Source organism: Vespa crabro, chromosome 12, assembly GCF_910589235.1.
Source record: "Vespa crabro chromosome 12, iyVesCrab1.2, whole genome shotgun sequence".
NCBI lineage: Eukaryota > Metazoa > Arthropoda > Insecta > Hymenoptera > Vespidae > Vespa > Vespa crabro.
The window spans coordinates 5,645,194-5,663,319 of NC_060966.1; the positions used below are offsets into that span (position 1 = coordinate 5,645,194).

At 30.7% G+C, this 18,126-nt stretch overlaps 3 protein-coding genes across 5 annotated transcripts in view; 2 read left to right on the top strand and 1 right to left on the bottom strand.

The window, feature by feature from the left end:
• Positions 1-1,521: 1,521 nt before the first annotated feature.
• On the bottom strand, positions 1,522-4,455 carry LOC124428429 (centrosomal protein of 89 kDa). Its single transcript, XM_046972450.1, has 7 exons — positions 4,315-4,455; positions 4,129-4,160; positions 3,684-3,945; positions 3,005-3,612; positions 2,459-2,946; positions 2,087-2,339; positions 1,522-2,020 (listed from the first exon to the last, which is right to left on the bottom strand). The coding sequence occupies exons 1-7, from the start codon at positions 4,412-4,414 to the stop codon at positions 1,814-1,816; spliced, it is 1,950 nt and encodes a 649-aa protein (XP_046828406.1). The 5' UTR covers positions 4,415-4,455; the 3' UTR covers positions 1,522-1,813.
• A 2,098-nt stretch (positions 4,456-6,553) lies between these two features.
• On the top strand, positions 6,554-9,140 carry LOC124428310 (venom serine protease-like). The gene is made up of 8 exons (XM_046972241.1): positions 6,554-6,677; positions 6,844-7,064; positions 7,224-7,430; positions 7,541-7,739; positions 7,848-8,042; positions 8,116-8,267; positions 8,364-8,520; positions 8,982-9,140. Exons 1-8 carry the CDS (start codon positions 6,668-6,670, stop codon positions 9,005-9,007), a joined length of 1,167 nt encoding a protein of 388 aa, XP_046828197.1. The 5' UTR covers positions 6,554-6,667; the 3' UTR covers positions 9,008-9,140.
• Positions 9,141-13,391: 4,251 nt separating this feature from the next.
• The window catches only part of LOC124428343 (sodium-dependent neutral amino acid transporter B(0)AT3), an 18,115-nt gene continuing 13,380 nt past the window's right edge, over positions 13,392-18,126 (top strand). Inside the window, exon 1 of one of the 3 annotated variants that reach the window (XR_006943144.1) lies at positions 13,392-15,730. Coding sequence is in view for 2 of the 3 variants with exons in the window: in XM_046972282.1 (XP_046828238.1) it covers positions 15,475-15,730 (256 nt within the window). In the remaining variant the exon portion in view is untranslated. The remainder of the gene's footprint in view (positions 15,731-18,126) is intronic. The other 2 variants (XM_046972282.1, XM_046972281.1) reach the window with 2 other exon arrangements.

The window sequence follows — 18,126 nt, forward strand, 5'->3', positions numbered from 1 at the left end:
CGAACCGGTTTAAAAACTCATGATATTGGAATTTAGCGATGTAACGTTGTTAATGGCGATACACACAAGTTTATTATATTAGATCGCTTGTCAAAGTCATTTCTAAATCATTCTATTACTCTGACTCTAGTTTTACGACGGGTTTTCTTTTAACCGTATGTTATAAACTCTTCTCGTTTACACGTTTACACCATTAATTATCTCTCTGTTTCTATTACAAAAAAAAAAAAAAAAAAAAAAAAAAAAAAAGAAGAAATTAAAAGGGGAAAAAAAAAAAAAGAAAAAATACAGATATGAGAAAATATGGTTTTACGTAAAACGGAGAGAACTCTTTTTAATATGAGCTCTATAATATGAGGTAAGTACAATCGACGAGTGTGTACGTAGATGCATCGCGTTATTTTCATTAAGGTAAATGCACCTTTCGTATACGCCTAAAAGTCGACGTCACGAAACATCGTTGTTTGTAATATTAGAATTTAGGACGACCGTTTGTCTTCATTCTCTCAATCTCACTCATCTTCTATATAATTCTATCTCTCTTTCTCTCTCTCTCTCTCTCTTTCTTTCTCTCTCTCGTGAACCTACAATCCCCTATTGAAACATACTTTCCACGGCCTTAGTTCTATCATTACTTGAAATAATCCTATAAAAGAGATAAATCCAAAATCAATTAAGTATAGGCCGTGTTTGTCCGCTAATGAAAAAATTTCCTGTTAACTAATTAAATATTCTTATTAGTTGACGTAATATTCTTATTAATTGACGTACCTCTTAAAAATATAAAAATGATGAGAAAACTTGTAAATTTGAAAGAATAAATAAAATATATGTATATATTTGTTCTCTCTCTTGACAAGAAAATATTATGAATTAAAGGCTAAGATATGTTTGTTTGTTAGTTTTTTTTTTCTTTTCTTTTCTTTCCTTTCCTTTCCTTCTTCCTTTCTTTCTTTCGCTTTTTTTTTTTTTTTTTTTTTTTTTTTAAATGCGAACCAGACTTCAGCAGCTAACATAAATCTTCTTTCCTAGTTTGGAACGAGGTCAATAGTCCAAGATAATTATCAAGCTGTAATACTATCTTCTCTGGAATATAACTCTAAGGTGAGACAGATCGTTTGCAAATGAATATACGTGTCTCGAATAAAAATGAGATGGATGTGAGATCATTTCTATAATGGATGCCATTCGGTTTCTTTTTGCATAGAAAGAATTATAATAACAAGCATTGCTCCCTCTATGGCAATTGGTAACCTTCGAGACCACTTGCGTTGGTTGATGTCACCACTAAATAAAGGTGATGTCGTCGGTAAAAATCTGATACGTTTCCTACGTGTGTTGGACCCTGAGGGCATTGCCTCTCTCTAACGTGGACGTACAAATTCCAGACATGATATTCTAATAACGAGAAAGATTAAAATTGATTGTCAACGATTACTATCTCTCGATCGAGAGATTAATGTTAAGAAGAGAGAAAGAGAGAGAAAATAAAAAAAAAGAAAAAAGAAAAGAGGAAAAAAGTGCGCACATGAGAATTTAATTTTATTCAATGAACTATAATACTAACTCTATAAATGCTCTCTATACTTCCTTAGGCAATCACTGTAATTACGTTCATTGTAAGATAGTAAACGATTAATTACACGTTCATTTATTGTCGATTGCAAAAATGAAATCGTAATTGTACGATTTAAACGTGACATTAAACTGTATAAATTACCAATATGATCTGATAGAATCATTATGCTTATGCTTTTTCAATTATTGAATCGATTAATTAAATCATTTTGTCAATACTCATGTAGTAGTATCGTCAAACCAATTCAATATGTTCTTGAGACGTTAGTTTTTCTTTTTCCTTTTGCAATTGAGTTATAACGTCGTCCTTTTGCTTAAGCAAACGTTTCAAACGTTGTACCTCTTGACGATATTCCGATTTCAATTGATTTGTACCAACTTCGTGTATTCTAATATGCCTTTCCACCATTGCCAATTGATCCTTCGCGTCCTTTTGTACAGCCTACGATGCGTACAAATTTTATAATTATTTACAATAACGATAATTAAAATTACAATTTATACTTACGTTCAATTGACTTTTAAGGTTTCCTACTCTATGAGCTATACTGTCGCCTATGTATTGAATATCCGCATTTTCTTTCTCTCTTTCGTGTAACAAATTCATTAATTTTTCCTTCTCCGACATAACCTTTTCATATTCCGATACTAACTTTTCGCAATATGCAGTGGTTTTATTCAATTGTCTTTTAAACGAGTCACGTGAAATTTGTACAGAGTATACGACATTTTGCACGTTTGTTAATTTGTGCTGAGTACGTCTGAAAAAGATAAAAAGAAAAATAAATATCCATTAAATAAAATAATCCCAACAAGATCTATTTATGCTATATGTCATTTAATTTGTTTTTTTTTTTTCTTTTCTTTTCTTTTTGATTACTTTAGATTGCGCTCTAACGTTCTCGTTAGATTTTTTAAATGATTTCGCTCCGCTGTTACCGTCACAAGTTGTTTCTCATTGTCTGGTAGAGATTCCTCCAATTGTTTGATACGCGTAGAAAGTTTTTTCTTCTCTGATTCGTACTGCGATTTTAATTCTTCGAACAATCTTTTGCATTCATCTACTGCTGCAACATGCACGTGTACCGGCATTGTTTTATCGCTATTATTTTTCAACATTTCATACCCTTCATTTACTATTTTATATTTTCCTTGAAGATTACTTAATTCTGTTTTATAGGTTATTACTTCTTTATGTAGACTTTTATTTTCTTGAGTCAAAGATTCTATCTTCCTTTCATACAAGGATTGTAATTCTTGAAGTTTTTGTTTGTGATTAACAACTTGCTGCGTAACTTTATCATTTTGTTCCTTGATCAAAGTGGCATCATTTGAAATTTCTTTTATCTCTTCCACATACCTATTACACTATAGAGTTTTCATTTAAATAAACATTAATGAATGAATATTTTTATTTTTATAATACCTTTGATTTAGAATTTTCCAATTCCTTTTGTAAATATTCATTTTCCGATATAATTTCCTTACATCTGCCAGTAAAATCATTGAGTTCACGTTCATACTTGCTTATCAATTCTTTCTTTTCTATTATATTCTCTTGATAAGCGTTTAAAAGTGGACCCAAAGCATGTAAATCTACATTACCCCAAGATTCTAACATCTTCTTATTTTCTTTAGACAGTTCTGCATCGTTCATCGTACTAGTACTATATTGCAATGGTATAATTTGTCCACATGATCTCAGTTTATCCTGATACCTTTCTAATTCTACATTTAATTGATAAATTACTTTTTTAAGAAGCACAATATCTTCCTTCAATTGTATATTATCAGATTTTAATTTTTGATTAATATTTAATAAACTATCTTTTGTTTTTTCTAATTGTTGATAAACCTGAGTCGATTCTTCATGATGAACATGCAATTGTCTATATTCCGTTTCTTTTTGCTTCAAAAGTACATTCAATTCTTCGCACTCCTGTTGAACACGTTCATATTCCTGCACTAATTTATGATACTTATCGCGTATTTTAAATATTAATTTATCTTTATCCTTTTGTTCCTCCCTATCATCTGAAACATCAAGATTATCTTATCTTGGATAGATTATAAAAGTTAAAATTTATCAATCATTTTAAAACTACCTGAAATCGCATTGAAATCTTCTAATTTCATCATCAACATATGATTCTCTTCCATCAGTCTTTCAATCTCTTTACGAAGATGACGTCTACTCTTACTTTTTGGAGAACTTATTTTATCATCGCTCTTATCATTAAAAGACATATCATCCAATTTAAATTTCCCTTTATTAGAATGACGCATTTTATTAACTTTTCTACGACAATATGTTAATCCATGAACCGGTTCGATCTCATTGGTAGTTTTTACTTTCTGCTTGCCGTGCTATAATAATAATAATAATAATAATAATAATAGATAAATAAATAAATAAGCATTGTTTCTATAAACTATTACAACTTTTATTTTATGTTTTTTATCAATTAAAGAGTATTATAATTCTTAAACTCAATTTATATTCTAACCTCTATTTATATTCTAACCTCTCTCTTAGATTAAACATATTACCTTAATAACACCATGCTTCTCCATGGTATCCTCTTTATCATCAGATAAAGTACCACAAAAATAAGACATTATCAATAATGTTTTACATAATAAAAATGAAAATTAATGCTAAATGATTCCCAAATAAGTTGCAAAAGTAAATCATTCATTTTATAATCCAAGCTATCCAAAATACTTTGTTCACACCTTGCATCACTTCTGTTTTAAGACAAATCCGGATATTAGGTTTATTATTGTAAGGAACTACCATGGCAACGTTGATAAATACAGTATTCATGTTCAACATAATACAACCATTAAAAAAGGATACCTTTATCTTAGAGGGAGCCACTTGAGAAACAATTTACGAAGACAAATACATATAAATATTTTGCTGTCTATTCATAAATATACATAAATATAAATATAATTTCTATGAATATTATCAACTTATTAGATCGTCGATATATCGAAATTGTACAATAAATATAAAAAAGAAATATTTACCTATATATATATATATATATATATATATATATATATATATATATATATATATATATATATATACACATTGACTCGCGTAGTATATGTCAGAACAATGCAGCGGGAAATTCAATAAGAGGGCAAGACCTAAATTTTGAATAAGAAAACACATTACATGTATGGATTATATACAAGAAAAAAAAAAACATTAAAAAAACAATGGAACTAACTTTATGTATAAAGTTAAACATTTTAATTGTTTAACGATTTATTTGTCAGTAAATTATAGGAAAGTTAAATAGTGTTATTATGAATACGTTAAAAAATGCAAGTAAGGAAAATTAAAATATTTCACGTATTTTTAATTATTTTCAACTTGATAATATAGTACACATACGTTGTAAATAACGAATTTCCTTTCGATAATTTAGTAGAAAAAAAAATTATACATTCTTTTTAAAAAAATATGAATACGTGTATACATATATTACAATGTAGAAAATTTAAAATGCGAAGGAACCAAAGAACATTTGACTTTTCAACTTATTAACAAGAAGAAAAAGTTTTTCCTTAATTCGTATTTATGAGAGTAAAAAGCCGACATTCGTTGCGACTTCTTTTAGACAAAAGTAATTTCAAAATGACGTTGGATTTATTGCAAGCCCAATTATTGACTTAAATCACATCAGTAAATTAGAATTTACGTTTTACATTATGAGTACGTATGTAGGCTTCTTAAGCATTCCTTTTTGACAAGGAACAAATTTATATGCAATAGTTCAATCCTCTAGATACGCCTTCGTTTTGAAAAACAACAATCATAATCGATTCAGGAAATATTTAACTTCGCTGCTCTTGCATTATCTTGGTATTATCTTTGAAGAAAAAAATAAGAACAAAAATAAAAATAAAAAAATTAAAAAAAAGAAGAAGGAAGAGGAAAAAATGTAAAAATGAATATCAATTGTTTATGTATCGATTGAACCACACTTTTTGTTTAAAACTTTTTCTTTATAACGAATGCTCGTTACATTAATAATTAATGGAATATCCTTTTTTTTTGTTCCTTTTTTTAGAATTATATCGTTTGGCCTTACTTTCCAAGCTTCGTTAAAAATGTAATTAAATTGTTCCGACATAAACAAAAAATAAAAAAATAAAAAAACAAAAAAATGAAAAAATAAAAAAATAAAAAAAAAGTAAAAAAAGCAAACGAAAGAAGTCTTATCATTTGCCAATACCAACTTTTCAATTTTACAGTTAATCTACTTTTTAGATTTGAATCGTCCTCCACGTAATACAATACAAACGATTACAAAATACTTAAATTTATATACTAATTGTAAAAGAACTAATATTAGCTGACTTAAAAAGAATTATAAATTCAAGGATATTTACGATTTATTATGTACCAATTAAAAGTCCGTTTAATCGTAAATATTAATTTGATTATCATAAAATTGACAAATAAAAATTATCAAAGCTTTGGTTATTTCCAAATAAAAAAAAAAAAAAAATCACAAATATTAATTGTGATAATAGTTACGGCAATGATCTGATTTTTGGTTTTATCTCTCTCTCTTTCTTTTCTCTTTTTCAAATAAAAGAAAATAATAACAAAGATAAAAACGTTCATGGAATAGATACGGACCATCGACCTTATAAATGTAAATAAAAATTGATAATATGATAATAAGATGGTATTAGTGTCAGTTCTTGGTTAAAAAAAATATAATACAGACGATGAAAACGGATTAGTGTGTACGCGCGCGCGTGTGTGTGTGTGTCTGTGTGGGCGTGAAAAAAGAAATTGGTAAATATATACACAACTGCGCGAAAGACATTTGTCCCTGCCACGATAAATCCACATTTATTCACAAGACCAGGTTGTTACTATGATAACGAAAGAAATAGCGATAGCACTGTTGACGAAATTATCGTTTTTAGTGAAACGATTATTTCCCGTTAGAATATAAAAAACAACGAAACGCGAAAGAACATTGCAGATATCGTTCCGGTGTGTGAAGATTCATTCAAAGAGCCGGGGGTCTCTTTTTTTTTTCCTCGCACCGCCATGAAGCTAGGTAGTACCTTCGAAATATAAATTTTCGCATAATTTTTTATTTCCTCATTCATGCGCCTTTCGCTTTTTCTTCCTTCATTTATTTCATTATTTTTATTCTTTCTTTCTTTTCTTTCTTCTTTCGTTTTTCCTTTTTTCTCTTTTTTAAGCAAACGCTTTACTTACAGGCAATTTTATTCCATTGCTATGTATTCTGTTTGGAATCGTGGAATCGGAAGACACCGTTGATTCCGATTGTAATTTTTATCAAGATTTAGAACCAAACATTAATTATTACGTATATAATCCTGATTATCCAGATTATTATATAGGCGAACATACTTGTCGATGGATAGCTTCGAGTAATACACGAGTTAAATTGAATTGCTCAATTTTCGATATTCCACCGGTAAGATATTATTTTATTAATTAACAAGTTGAATATGAAAGAAACGACGATTTATTGAATTTTCTTAAAAGAAAAAAAAAAAAAAAAAAAAAGAAAAAAAAAGAAACAAAAAATGTCATAATCGAACAAATCTTAATAAATAAATTTTGTCGTCGATAGACTGCCAATTGTTCGATGGATTATATAAAAGTCGATGTCGGCGATGGTATCGAGTACAAATTTTGTGGATTGAATTCTTTCGTAGTGGAATCGATATCATCGAAAATGACTATAACATTTCATTCGGAATATAATACTTATGGTGGTAAATTTCGATGTGATCTCAGAGCAGTCGAAGATCAATGTAGATGCGGTTGGAAGAATCCGGTAGGTAAAGGAAGAATAAAAAAAAATTCGAATATGATCTATCCAATGATCTATAATAAGTTTAATAATGTTCTATCAATGTTATTATTTTATATGTTGCTCCTTTACAGTCTAGAATCGTAGGTGGTGTTGAAACAGGAGTAAATGAATATCCTATGATGGCTGGTATTGTAAGTTTTGAAACATATCTTTTGTTTTGCGGTGCAACTATAATAAGTCCGAACTATGTATTAACGGCAGCTCATTGCGTTAAACAATACGATTCATCTAATTTAGGAATCATTGTTGGAGAACATAACGTAAGGACAGGTCCGTCAAAAAAACAATAATGAAAATATTCCAATAAGAAAATAATTTCTATTGAAAAGATATTTCTATTGAAATTTCGTCATATCTTTTATTTTATTTAATAATTAGGTAACGAAACAGATGTAACTCGACTTCATATGGTTGAGAAAATAATCATACATCCGAAATATCAGACAAAAAGAAATGATATAGCGGTTATCAAATCACAATCGAAATTTGAATATTCCATGAAAGTTGGACCTGCATGTCTTCCCTTTTATTACATGCAAAGAAATTTTACCAATCAGGTTGTTACAGCTTTAGGTTGGTATTTTCTCTTTATACGATACATATATTCATTTGATATATGTCAAATTTTATAAAATAATCTTTGTAGGTTGGGGTACAACGAGTTTTGGTGGTCCCAAGTCTGACGTTCTGATGAAAGTCGATTTGCATGTCATATCAACGAAACAATGTAATAAGAAATTTCCCGATGTTAGGAATAATCAACTTTGTACGTTTGATAAGGGAAAGGATGCTTGTCAGGTATGAATTTGATCGATCTTCATCGTTTATTAAATAAGAAAAAAGAAAGAAAATGAAAATAAAATAAAATAATCCTTATATATTTTGATCGTATAGTTCGACAGTGGCGGTCCAATTTTATGGCAAAATCCAAGGACCAATCGGGTTTTCGATCTTGGAGTAATCAGTTATGGTTCAACCTGTGCCGATAATAGTCCCGGTGTTAACACGAAAATCTCCGATTATTTAGATTTTATTAGAAAATCGACACCTGGTAAGATTTTCTAATTCTTATTCGATAACAAAGGGAATAACGGGACAACGCCCAAATAATATCCTTCAGTATTATCCTCTTCATTATTTGATTTTTAATCTTTTCATCTACCAATTTTAATTTCTAATTCGATAACAATATATATATATATATCTTATCGATCTACTTTGTCATAGAATTTACGTGTTCAAATCAATGAATTATATAATTTAATTATTAACATCGCGTTGCAGCACGTAACTTCATATCAATGCATAGAAATTTCTAACTCGTTGGATAAATATAAGTTTATATTAAAGAAGAAAATTTATAAATAAAAATTTATAAATATTTTGTCGAGTGTAACGTTCCAATGGTCTACGTTATATTATTTAATCATTGACAAGTATTAATTTTTGTCTTGTCAAAAGTGTGCCTAAGAGAATGATCACTATATTTACAGCTGTGCTTTTTTTTCGCAGGAGAAACATACTGTCAGGTGTATTAAAGAAGACACGGAACGCACATGGATGTGTATACATATATATATATATTATTTTTTGTATATATATATATAGACAAAATGGAATTAAAATATGTATTTTTGATTTAGGCATCAAATAAATTTTCTTAACAAAGAATTTGAAGTGGGTGTTTAGCGATGTCGTTCGTGACGATCGAGGTCACGACCCTGATCTGCTTTGCGCTCGATATTCTCGATCATGCGTTTAAGGCACCGAGGAGCAATAGGGTCCGATGGAAACTGCGTGGCGCGATTTAACTCTTACTGTAACATAAGTGTGAATTGAACGCGTTAACGACCGGATATTTGAAAATATTAACTTACGTATAAGCGTTTCACATATGAAATTAAGAGATTTTCATTTTTTAAGAAATTCAAAAAAAAAAATGATCGTAAAATCGAGAAATATCCAGATCTTACGTTCGATCGATGATCTTGACTATGATTCTATGATCTTTCTTTCTTCCTCTTCTTTTTTTTTTCTTTTTTTTTTTTTTTTTTTTAATACCTAAATTAGAAAAAAAAAGAAAAGAAGAGAAAATAATGATAATAATTAACTGAAATTTGAAGTTATTTGGAGCAATCAGCTGATTCCTAATTCTTTTGACTTGATAAAAACAACGTCCTTAATAGAGATTATCTTGAATCAAGAGAACGCAACAACATTGATTGTCCAGTAAACAATGCCTCGTTATTGCTAAGTTCGCGAATGAGGATGTGACGTAGATAGTAGTAGGGAAGGGCTTCCGCAGTCTGTACCTACTACGTATACGATTACGTCAACGAACCTTCAAGCCACTTGTATTATTAAATGATCTACGTCTCGCTAAATAATTTCCACTTGATACAAGATTCTTGTTATTCCTTCTTAACGTTATACATACGTCGATTATATCAATTCATTAATAACAAAGTTAATTTAATGACAACTTTAATGATTTTCTCATTTTCTTATTGCTCGTGAGAACGTACGAAAAGCAAATAATAAATGAAATAATTCGATGACAAAAATATTTGGAGAAGGAAAGTCTTGTAGAAGAAAAAAAATTTATATCGAATAATCGCTTGTGAGACGAGGAGGATTTATTGATCGAAGAAAGAAAAAAGGGTGGGCGGAGGGGGAAACAAAGAAAGGAAAAAAAATAATAATAAAATATATTTTAGGAATGAAACAAAAAAAAAAAAGAAATCTATAGATAACCAACTCGAATTAATCTTTAGCATCGAACAGTTCCCCCCAGTTTAATAAAAGCATCGTGCTTGTACTATTAGACGGCTCGATTAGACAAGGCCTTATGACGTTAATACATATGCAGTTGTCTAATCGTCGTGTCTTTCTCACTCACTTCATCGCTTAACTTTTTCTTACACCCTACCTTCGTCAAATCTTCGATCGAATGCTATCCGGTCAGCTCGAAATTATACGAATTGAAAAATCCTGATTTATATAATCTACCTTATTTCATCTTATATAAGAAAAATCTAATCCATGTTTATTTTCTTTAACGATATAACTTCGTAGCATTAAAAGAAAATGGAATATAAAAAGGTATCAATTTTATTTCATCGAATTATATTGAAACATTAATCAATATCCACTTGATCCGGTACTAATTGAAATAAATATTTTTATATTCATTGATCAATTATTTCATAATATTTATATGTATAAGCATAAATTATCGATCTTATGGAATATATTATGAATAATGATGAGAGAAAGAGAGAGAAGGAGAGAGAGATGAAATTAATGAATGAATGAACGAATTAAAATTTTTAGTATTTCGAGAAAAAAAAAGGAAAAAAAAAAAAAAAAAAAGAAAGATTCAAATTAACATAATTTTTGTGACAATAAAAAAGTTGAATAATTTATATTGATCGAGATACTTTTATTTATTGAATCTCATAATATTTATCTTCATAATATAAATTATCAATTTGATTAAACACATGCTCACACATGTACATGTGTAAATTCTTATGTGAGATGAAGAAATAGACTTACGTATGTACGAATGTCCGAAATAAATTAGCATATTTCGTATCCCGTATATAAGAAAAAAAAAAAAAAAAAGAAAAAAGAGAGGGAGAGAGAGAGAAGAAAATTCGGACGAATATGATCTTCGCGTAGAAAAAAAAAAATATAAAAGTAGATGAATATGGTATCTACAAGCATATAAACGAAGTTAGAGACCTCTTCGAGTGGGTGGTGCTATGTAGACGATCGGGTAGCAGAGAAAGAAGGGGAAAAAGAACGAAGGACGAGGTCGAAAGGTTACGCGAGCGTTTACGTAATCGGTCGAAGCTGCCGTGGACCATTACTATATGCACGTCAGATGATACATCTGCATGCATCTCGTTGCTATCGAAAGATAAAGAGAGACACGATTGTGTTGACGATTACACGAAGGGTCGATTGAAAAGAGATTAGGGTTGAAATTAGGGTGAGAAGTGGAGCTCAGATGTATACTTTTTTCTCTTTTTTTTTTTTTTCTTTTCTTTTCTTTTTCGTTCGAATGAATCTCAAGGAGGAAAAAAATTCTAGCTATGTTTTTATTAGAATTTTGTCTAATTCATTATTGATTTTTTATTCTCCAAATTATCGAACTATTGATTTCTTCGACTTCAAAATTATTTCTTCAAATTACGAAATCTTTCTCTTTACTCTTTTCTTCTTTTTTTTTTTTTTTTTGTTTCCTACGTTCCTGATTCTTTTTCTCTATCGATGACGAAACTATCAATTGACTTTTTAATAACTATTATAGATTGTAATTTATTCTGATTTCTTTTTTTTTTTTTTTTCTTTTCCTTTACTCGGAAATTATAATTTCTTCGATTTTCAAATTATTTTTCAGATCTTTCTCGCTTCCTTTTATCTTTTCTTTTCTTTTCAAAACGATAACATTATAGTTACCGATTGGAAATATTATTCCGTAAGAATTGGGCGCCATCGCGTTTTCCTGACCCATATAATAGACGAGAACGAATCAATTTGGTCCACGATCTATTATCAGAAGCTATCTACGTCGTATAGTAGAATTCTGAATCTCAGGAACACGCGATGTATTTCCGCGCTGGCGAAGACAAGAAATCCTCTCGCGTGGACGACGTAACATTCATGTAAACGATTGATGAATAAAAGAGAATCATCGACAGACATGTTACGTAGATGCGTTCTTTTTAAATCTATTGCATTATGCATCTATTCCACTGCTCAATCAATTTATATTCAGTAAACATTTTTCATTATTTATAAATACGAAATTGATTTTAAATTTCTTTGAAATTTATTAAAAAAAAATTTCAAACGAATTTATAACCAAGTTAAAGTAGGGACGCATTTTTCTTTTTTCTTTCTTTTCCATACGTTTGAAATATTGCATTATGCATATTTACGGCGCTCGATATTTTTTCGACAAGTTCAAACGATGTGTTTTTCTTGACCAAAAAAAAAGAAAAAAAAAAAACCAGGAGAAAAAAATAAGAAAAGAAGAAGAAAAAGGAAAGAAAAGATAAGATTATGAAATAAATTTCTAATAAATTTCGAAGCGAATACGATAGTCGTGCTACCTACGTAAATGTACATTTGGTGCATTCGTAATATTGCATTATGCATTCTCGGGTTGGTATCGTTCGATACCCTTCCTTGAAATAATAAAAATCTTTTTTCTTTTATTACTTTCTTTTTGCTAAAAGGGAAGATCGATTTCTCCCCCTCTCTCTCTTTCTCTCTTAAAAAAAAGATAAGAATAAAATCAAAAAAAAAAAAAAAAGAAAAGAAAAAAAAAGAAGATTTTTATCATCTATCTCAGAAATCTCACGATAAGATAGATCATCAAAATATTACGATTAACATTGTCAACAATACAATGAGACGTAGGATATCATTATTAAAAAAGCGCATAGCATTACAGCATAGAAGTAAGAGTAAGGGAGAGGTAGAATGTTTCACGATCGATACCACGACCAGTCGGTACGAGGAAGATGGAAGCACACGCGCAAAAGCGTGTATACCACGGTATCACTGATAAAATTTACAAGGGACGTTTGAGAAAATCATTTAATAAGAAATTAAAGTAAGGAAGAGAAGAGAAGAGAAGAGAAAAATACAAAAAGGAAAAAAAGAAAGAAGATAGATAGATAGATAGATAGATAGAAATATGAATAGATAGAAAGAAAGTTAGGCATCCTTCTTCCTCCAGTGCGAATAAATCTGACAAGAAAGAGAGAGGGAGAGAGACAGAAAGAGAATAGAAAGTGGGGGGATAGAAAGAATAGGTAAAGGCTTACGTATATAATTAGTTGGACCAATCGGAGGGCTGGTATAATCGAAAGTGTATGCGTGTGTGTGTTTGAATATGTGCCTTGCGTACGTATGAATGAAAGAAAGAGAGAGATTCTCGTCGTAGGCTTGAAGAAGGAAGGCATCGCTGTTTTGCCGACCGGCTCCCTCGCAGAGCGTGTTTCGCGCACGAGCATCAACGTCGTCGAAGCACAAAAGCGACTACATACGTCGTCCCCTCAAGGCTCAGTCCAATATCGTCGTTCGTGGAGCACACACATTCTCTAACACGTCAAGGTACACCTATTCGTTAGTGATTACCATTTGCGATCTGTGATTTTCGTTTCGGAGAAAACGTGAGAAAGAAAAAGAAAGAGAGAGAGAGAGAGAGAGAGAGAGAGAAAGAGAGAGGGAGAGAGGGAGAAAAGGAAGGAGAGAGAGAAAGAGAAGGAGAGAGAGAGAGAGAGAGAGAGAGAGAGAGAGAGATAGATATATAACTCTCTCTCTTTTTTAAACAGGGGGTTGATTTCATCCTAAATATCGCTAAAGGGTTGAGTCTTGTAAAACAGTATACATGGGTTCTACGTTTGTCCGATATACGGCACGTATACAAATCGACGATTGTACCCATCGTAATTTAAAAAGTATCAAGTTTAAGTAATCGACGAAAGTTTATAATAAATTTTAATATATTCTATAATAAATATAAGAAGTAAATATAGATATATGTATATATGTAATTAATGAATGAATTATGAAAGAGAGGACCTGAGTTGACGCTGTTTGTGAGATATACATACATACATACATATATATATATATATATATATATATATATATATCCTTATATATATATATGTATATATAAAGAAAGATTTATAAAGGGAGAAGGAGAAAAAAGGAGAGCAAAAGTGTAAGAGAGAAAGAGAAAGAGAGAGAGAGAGGAAGAGAGAAACATTGATATATCTTGAAGATCTTAAGAGAGAAAGAAAAGAAAGAAAGGAAGAAAGAAAAAGAAATAGAAAGAGAAAAAGATAAAAAAAAAAAAAAAAAGAGAGAGAGAGGTAGTTTCTTTCTCAAGGGGGCGTCGCGTCGTTCGCTTTTGTATCTCGACACGCGGTCTCGCGCGATTAATCGATCGCGTCACTTTCCTTTAGAAGAAGAATCAAACAACCTCTGCTATTCCTTATCACGAAAGTGTCCGATGACAAAAGTGTTGTAATAAATATCAAGAGGTGTGATACGAACAAATACCGAAAGGAAAAAAACGTGACAAAGTTCTTTGAGAGTGTCATCGTCCATCCTCCTCATCCTTTTCCTCCTCCTTCTTTTTCTTCCTACTCCTCCTCCTCCTCCTCTTCCTCCTTTTTGTTCTCTACCTCCCCTTTTCCTCCTATTCCACCTTCACAACTACGACCACCACAGCTTCCTCTTCCTCGACACTATTTATCCTCCGTATCGCGATGACGACACTTATATGAGCTTTCAACGAGTCCAACGATAGAAAGTCTTTGATTCTAACTTCGAATCTAACGGATCATATTACTAATCTTCTTTCTTTTATCTGCTAAATAGAGATATACGATGCTTCCTATTCGATCGCTTGAAAAATCATTTCGATCGCTCAACCCTAACACATTTATACGATAGAAATTAAATAATAGAGATTAATATCGATACGGATATATATATATATATTTATATATATATAGAGAAAGAGAGAGAGAGAGAGAAAGAGAGTGAGAATTTGATATATCTCTAATTAATCAATTTAAAGAGGATTCTAAAGACGGATTGCAAAAAAACGAAAGTTTGTTGATCACAAATTGTTATTTGTTATTTACGCATTGTTGTTATTCTTAACGCGAGTTCCGGTCTTCGTAAATATATAAATATATATATATATATATATACTATATATGTATATAATATATACTTATTTGAAACGTCCGATGCTTCAAGTTTTATCGAAAATCCGATCAATGTTCTTTACCATCACGAAAGAATAAAATAAAAAACAGACAGAGAAAGAGAAAGAAAGAGAAAAATATATATATATATACATATATATACATACACACACACACACATATATATATATATATATATATAAGAAGAAGAATATAAAAGAAAAAGAAAAAACAAGAAAACTAAAGAGAAGATTAGAACAATGGTCGTGAAATCTGAAAGCACGAGGAACGGTCACGAGCTGGCTCCTCTAAACGATGATCGTCAACCTCCTCATAACGTGACCATTGTGGTTTCCGGAAATCAAAATGCATCGGCTGTCAACGCGGAACCAAGAACGGAAGATAACAGAGCGGCATGGAGCGGGAAGATGCAGTTTTTCCTGAGCATCATTGGTTACAGCGTCGGTCTTGGCAATATATGGAGGTTCCCTTATTTATGCCAACAGAATGGGGGCGGTAAGTATTTATTTATCCATTTCATTATCTTTGTTTCTAATCCTCGTTCCCCAACCACCCTTGCTCGTCCGTCTAAAAAATTCATTACTTCTCTAATCCCAAAAGAAAAAATGATCTTTCGGATCATTTCCCTCCTGCCCACCTCCTCGACCCCCTTCAAATCGTTCAAATGAAATTCGAATCAATCGAAGTTTTCTTTTCTTCTCTTCTTTCTTTTTTTTTTTTTTTTTTTCCTTTGTTTCTCGCAATCTAATTCGTTCTTCGATTTCTGTCGATCCCGCATTAATTTAAACGTTGACAGCTTTTTTGTTTTCTTCGTTGCACTTTTCGTTATTAAGATGATAAATAAAAAAAGGAAAAAGAAAAAAGAAGAGGAGAGAAAAAAAAAATAAAAAGAAAAGAAACGCCGAGCACGCAATTTTTCTTCATTTCTACACGCGATACTTTGTTTTTTTCCTTGGAACATATGTACATAAATTCGTTTAAAAGAATTTCGAATGTTCGTTTGGTTCGACTCTTCGAGTTGCGTAATCAGTTCTCGTTGTAGGTATATATATATATATATTTTTTTTTCCTTCGTCTTCTTCTTTTTTTCTTCGTAGAAAAAAGGTCGATCGATTCGATCCTTAAATTTCGAGGTAATCATAATGGTCCAAAAATATGAGAAAATATTTCTTTCGATATATATTCTCATAATGAAGAAGACAAAAGATCTTCTCTTTTATTACGATCATTTTAATGAATGAATTTTTCGTCAATGAATTCCTTCGCTTACTAGATATTTGCTCGTAGATATGTTTTCAAAAGACTATTTAAAGAACATTCACATTTGGCACGGTTTAACATCGAAATTCATACGTTGGAGCACGTCTCGTGTTCGTGAAAATCATGACGCGCTTCTAATTCTGTGCACTTTAATGATATTTTTAAATATGTCATCGTCGAGGTTATCTCAATTTTTAAATAAATTTTAAATATACGATCGAGTTTCAATGATCTTTCCTTCTTGTCGGATCAATGGGTTCTTATTTTTTACACATACATATATAACATATATATATATATATATGTATACGTATACATATAAAATTTATATGTCTTTGAAAATGATCAAAGAATTTAGAGAAGAGAAATCTAATCAATGAAAAAGAAAAAAAAATAAATCAGGATCTACAAGGATCGGACTTTTACTTTCTATTTCTCTTTTTCTCTTTCTCTCTCTCTCTCTTTATTTTTTGCTTGAATGATATCATGCAACAACGTCAATTTCAGGAAGATCTTGCTGGCTATGCGTTTTCGAGATTAGCGAATGTGGGTCGGCAACATCCTACGAGATTTTCCCCTTTAGCATGCGCCACAGAGATTTCACGTTCACGTTTAATGTCTCGTCTTTGCCACGGCCGCCTTTCTCGTATTCGCCCACGCTTCGGTTCTTTCTGAACAGATACCTACACACACATATATATATATGTATATATATATATATATACATACATATATGTATGTATATGTATCTTAGAACTAGATATCGAATTCTTCGACTAATCTGGAATATCTCAGAGAAATCACTTTTCCAAAGAAAATAAATCGTTCCTCGATGAGGCCTTTAGAAACATTACAAATTTGATCTTGGGGTGCTGGAAAACAAAATAAAAAAAAAAAAAAAGGAAAAAGAAAGAGGAAAAGTCAACGTTCGGAACGAAAAAGAAAAGAAAAAGGAAAAAGAAGAAGAGAAAAGAAATTCTTCTTCAAGAATTAGATCAAACGAGAAATTTTAAAGCAAATGAGAAATTGGACATGACAATAATCGAATAAGTCGATCTCGAGCATTAACTCTTCGAAAAATCCTATTTCCGTAGTAAAGATTAAAACGAAAATAAAATGTCTGGATGGTCCAAAGTACAACGATGGAAGTCGATCCCTTTGGATCGGATCGGATCGTCCTTGCCTCGTCGACCATGTAACGCGACGAATAATGTAGGCACGTTTTCTATAAATACTCCTGGAAATATTCCGTTGTACGAGCTTGCAAGAAATCAAGGGAGATAGGGAGGGGAGGACGAGGGAGAGAAAGAGAGAAAGAGAAAGATCTCAAAGGAATGTCTTTGCCATCCTCACGATAGGATCTATATCGGAGAATCTTGGAAATTTTATTAAATTTTCTTTCTTATAAATATTAGACAAATATTTTTATTTAAATTCGATTCGTTAAAACATTTGAATCGATCTATTGACAATTCCATAATAAATCTAATTCGACTATATATATACCTATAAATAGATACATACATATATATACATATATACATATATACATATATATATATATATATTTATATGTGTAACATATAAATAATAAAAATGTCTGTATATTAGAGGACGACTGAAATAGCAAG

What these genes read in the sequence shown, in the direction of transcription:
- LOC124428429 (XM_046972450.1), bottom strand. Translation starts at nt 4,414, where the DNA reads ATGTTGAACATGAATACTGTATTTATCAACGTTGCCATGGTAGTTCCT. An exon ending in AGAAGCATGGTGTTATTAAG is followed by an intron (nt 3,946 to 4,128) that starts GTAATATGTTTA and finishes TTATTATTATAG; the next exon opens with CACGGCAAGCAGAAAGTAAA. An exon ending in ACGTTAGAGCGCAATCTAAA is followed by an intron (nt 2,340 to 2,458) that starts GTAATCAAAAAG and finishes TATCTTTTTCAG; the next exon opens with ACGTACTCAGCACAAATTAA.
- LOC124428310 (XM_046972241.1), top strand. An exon ending in AGAACATAACGTAAGGACAG is followed by an intron (nt 7,740 to 7,847) that starts GTCCGTCAAAAA and finishes TTTAATAATTAG; the next exon opens with GTAACGAAACAGATGTAACT. An exon ending in TCAGGTTGTTACAGCTTTAG is followed by an intron (nt 8,043 to 8,115) that starts GTTGGTATTTTC and finishes TAATCTTTGTAG; the next exon opens with GTTGGGGTACAACGAGTTTT.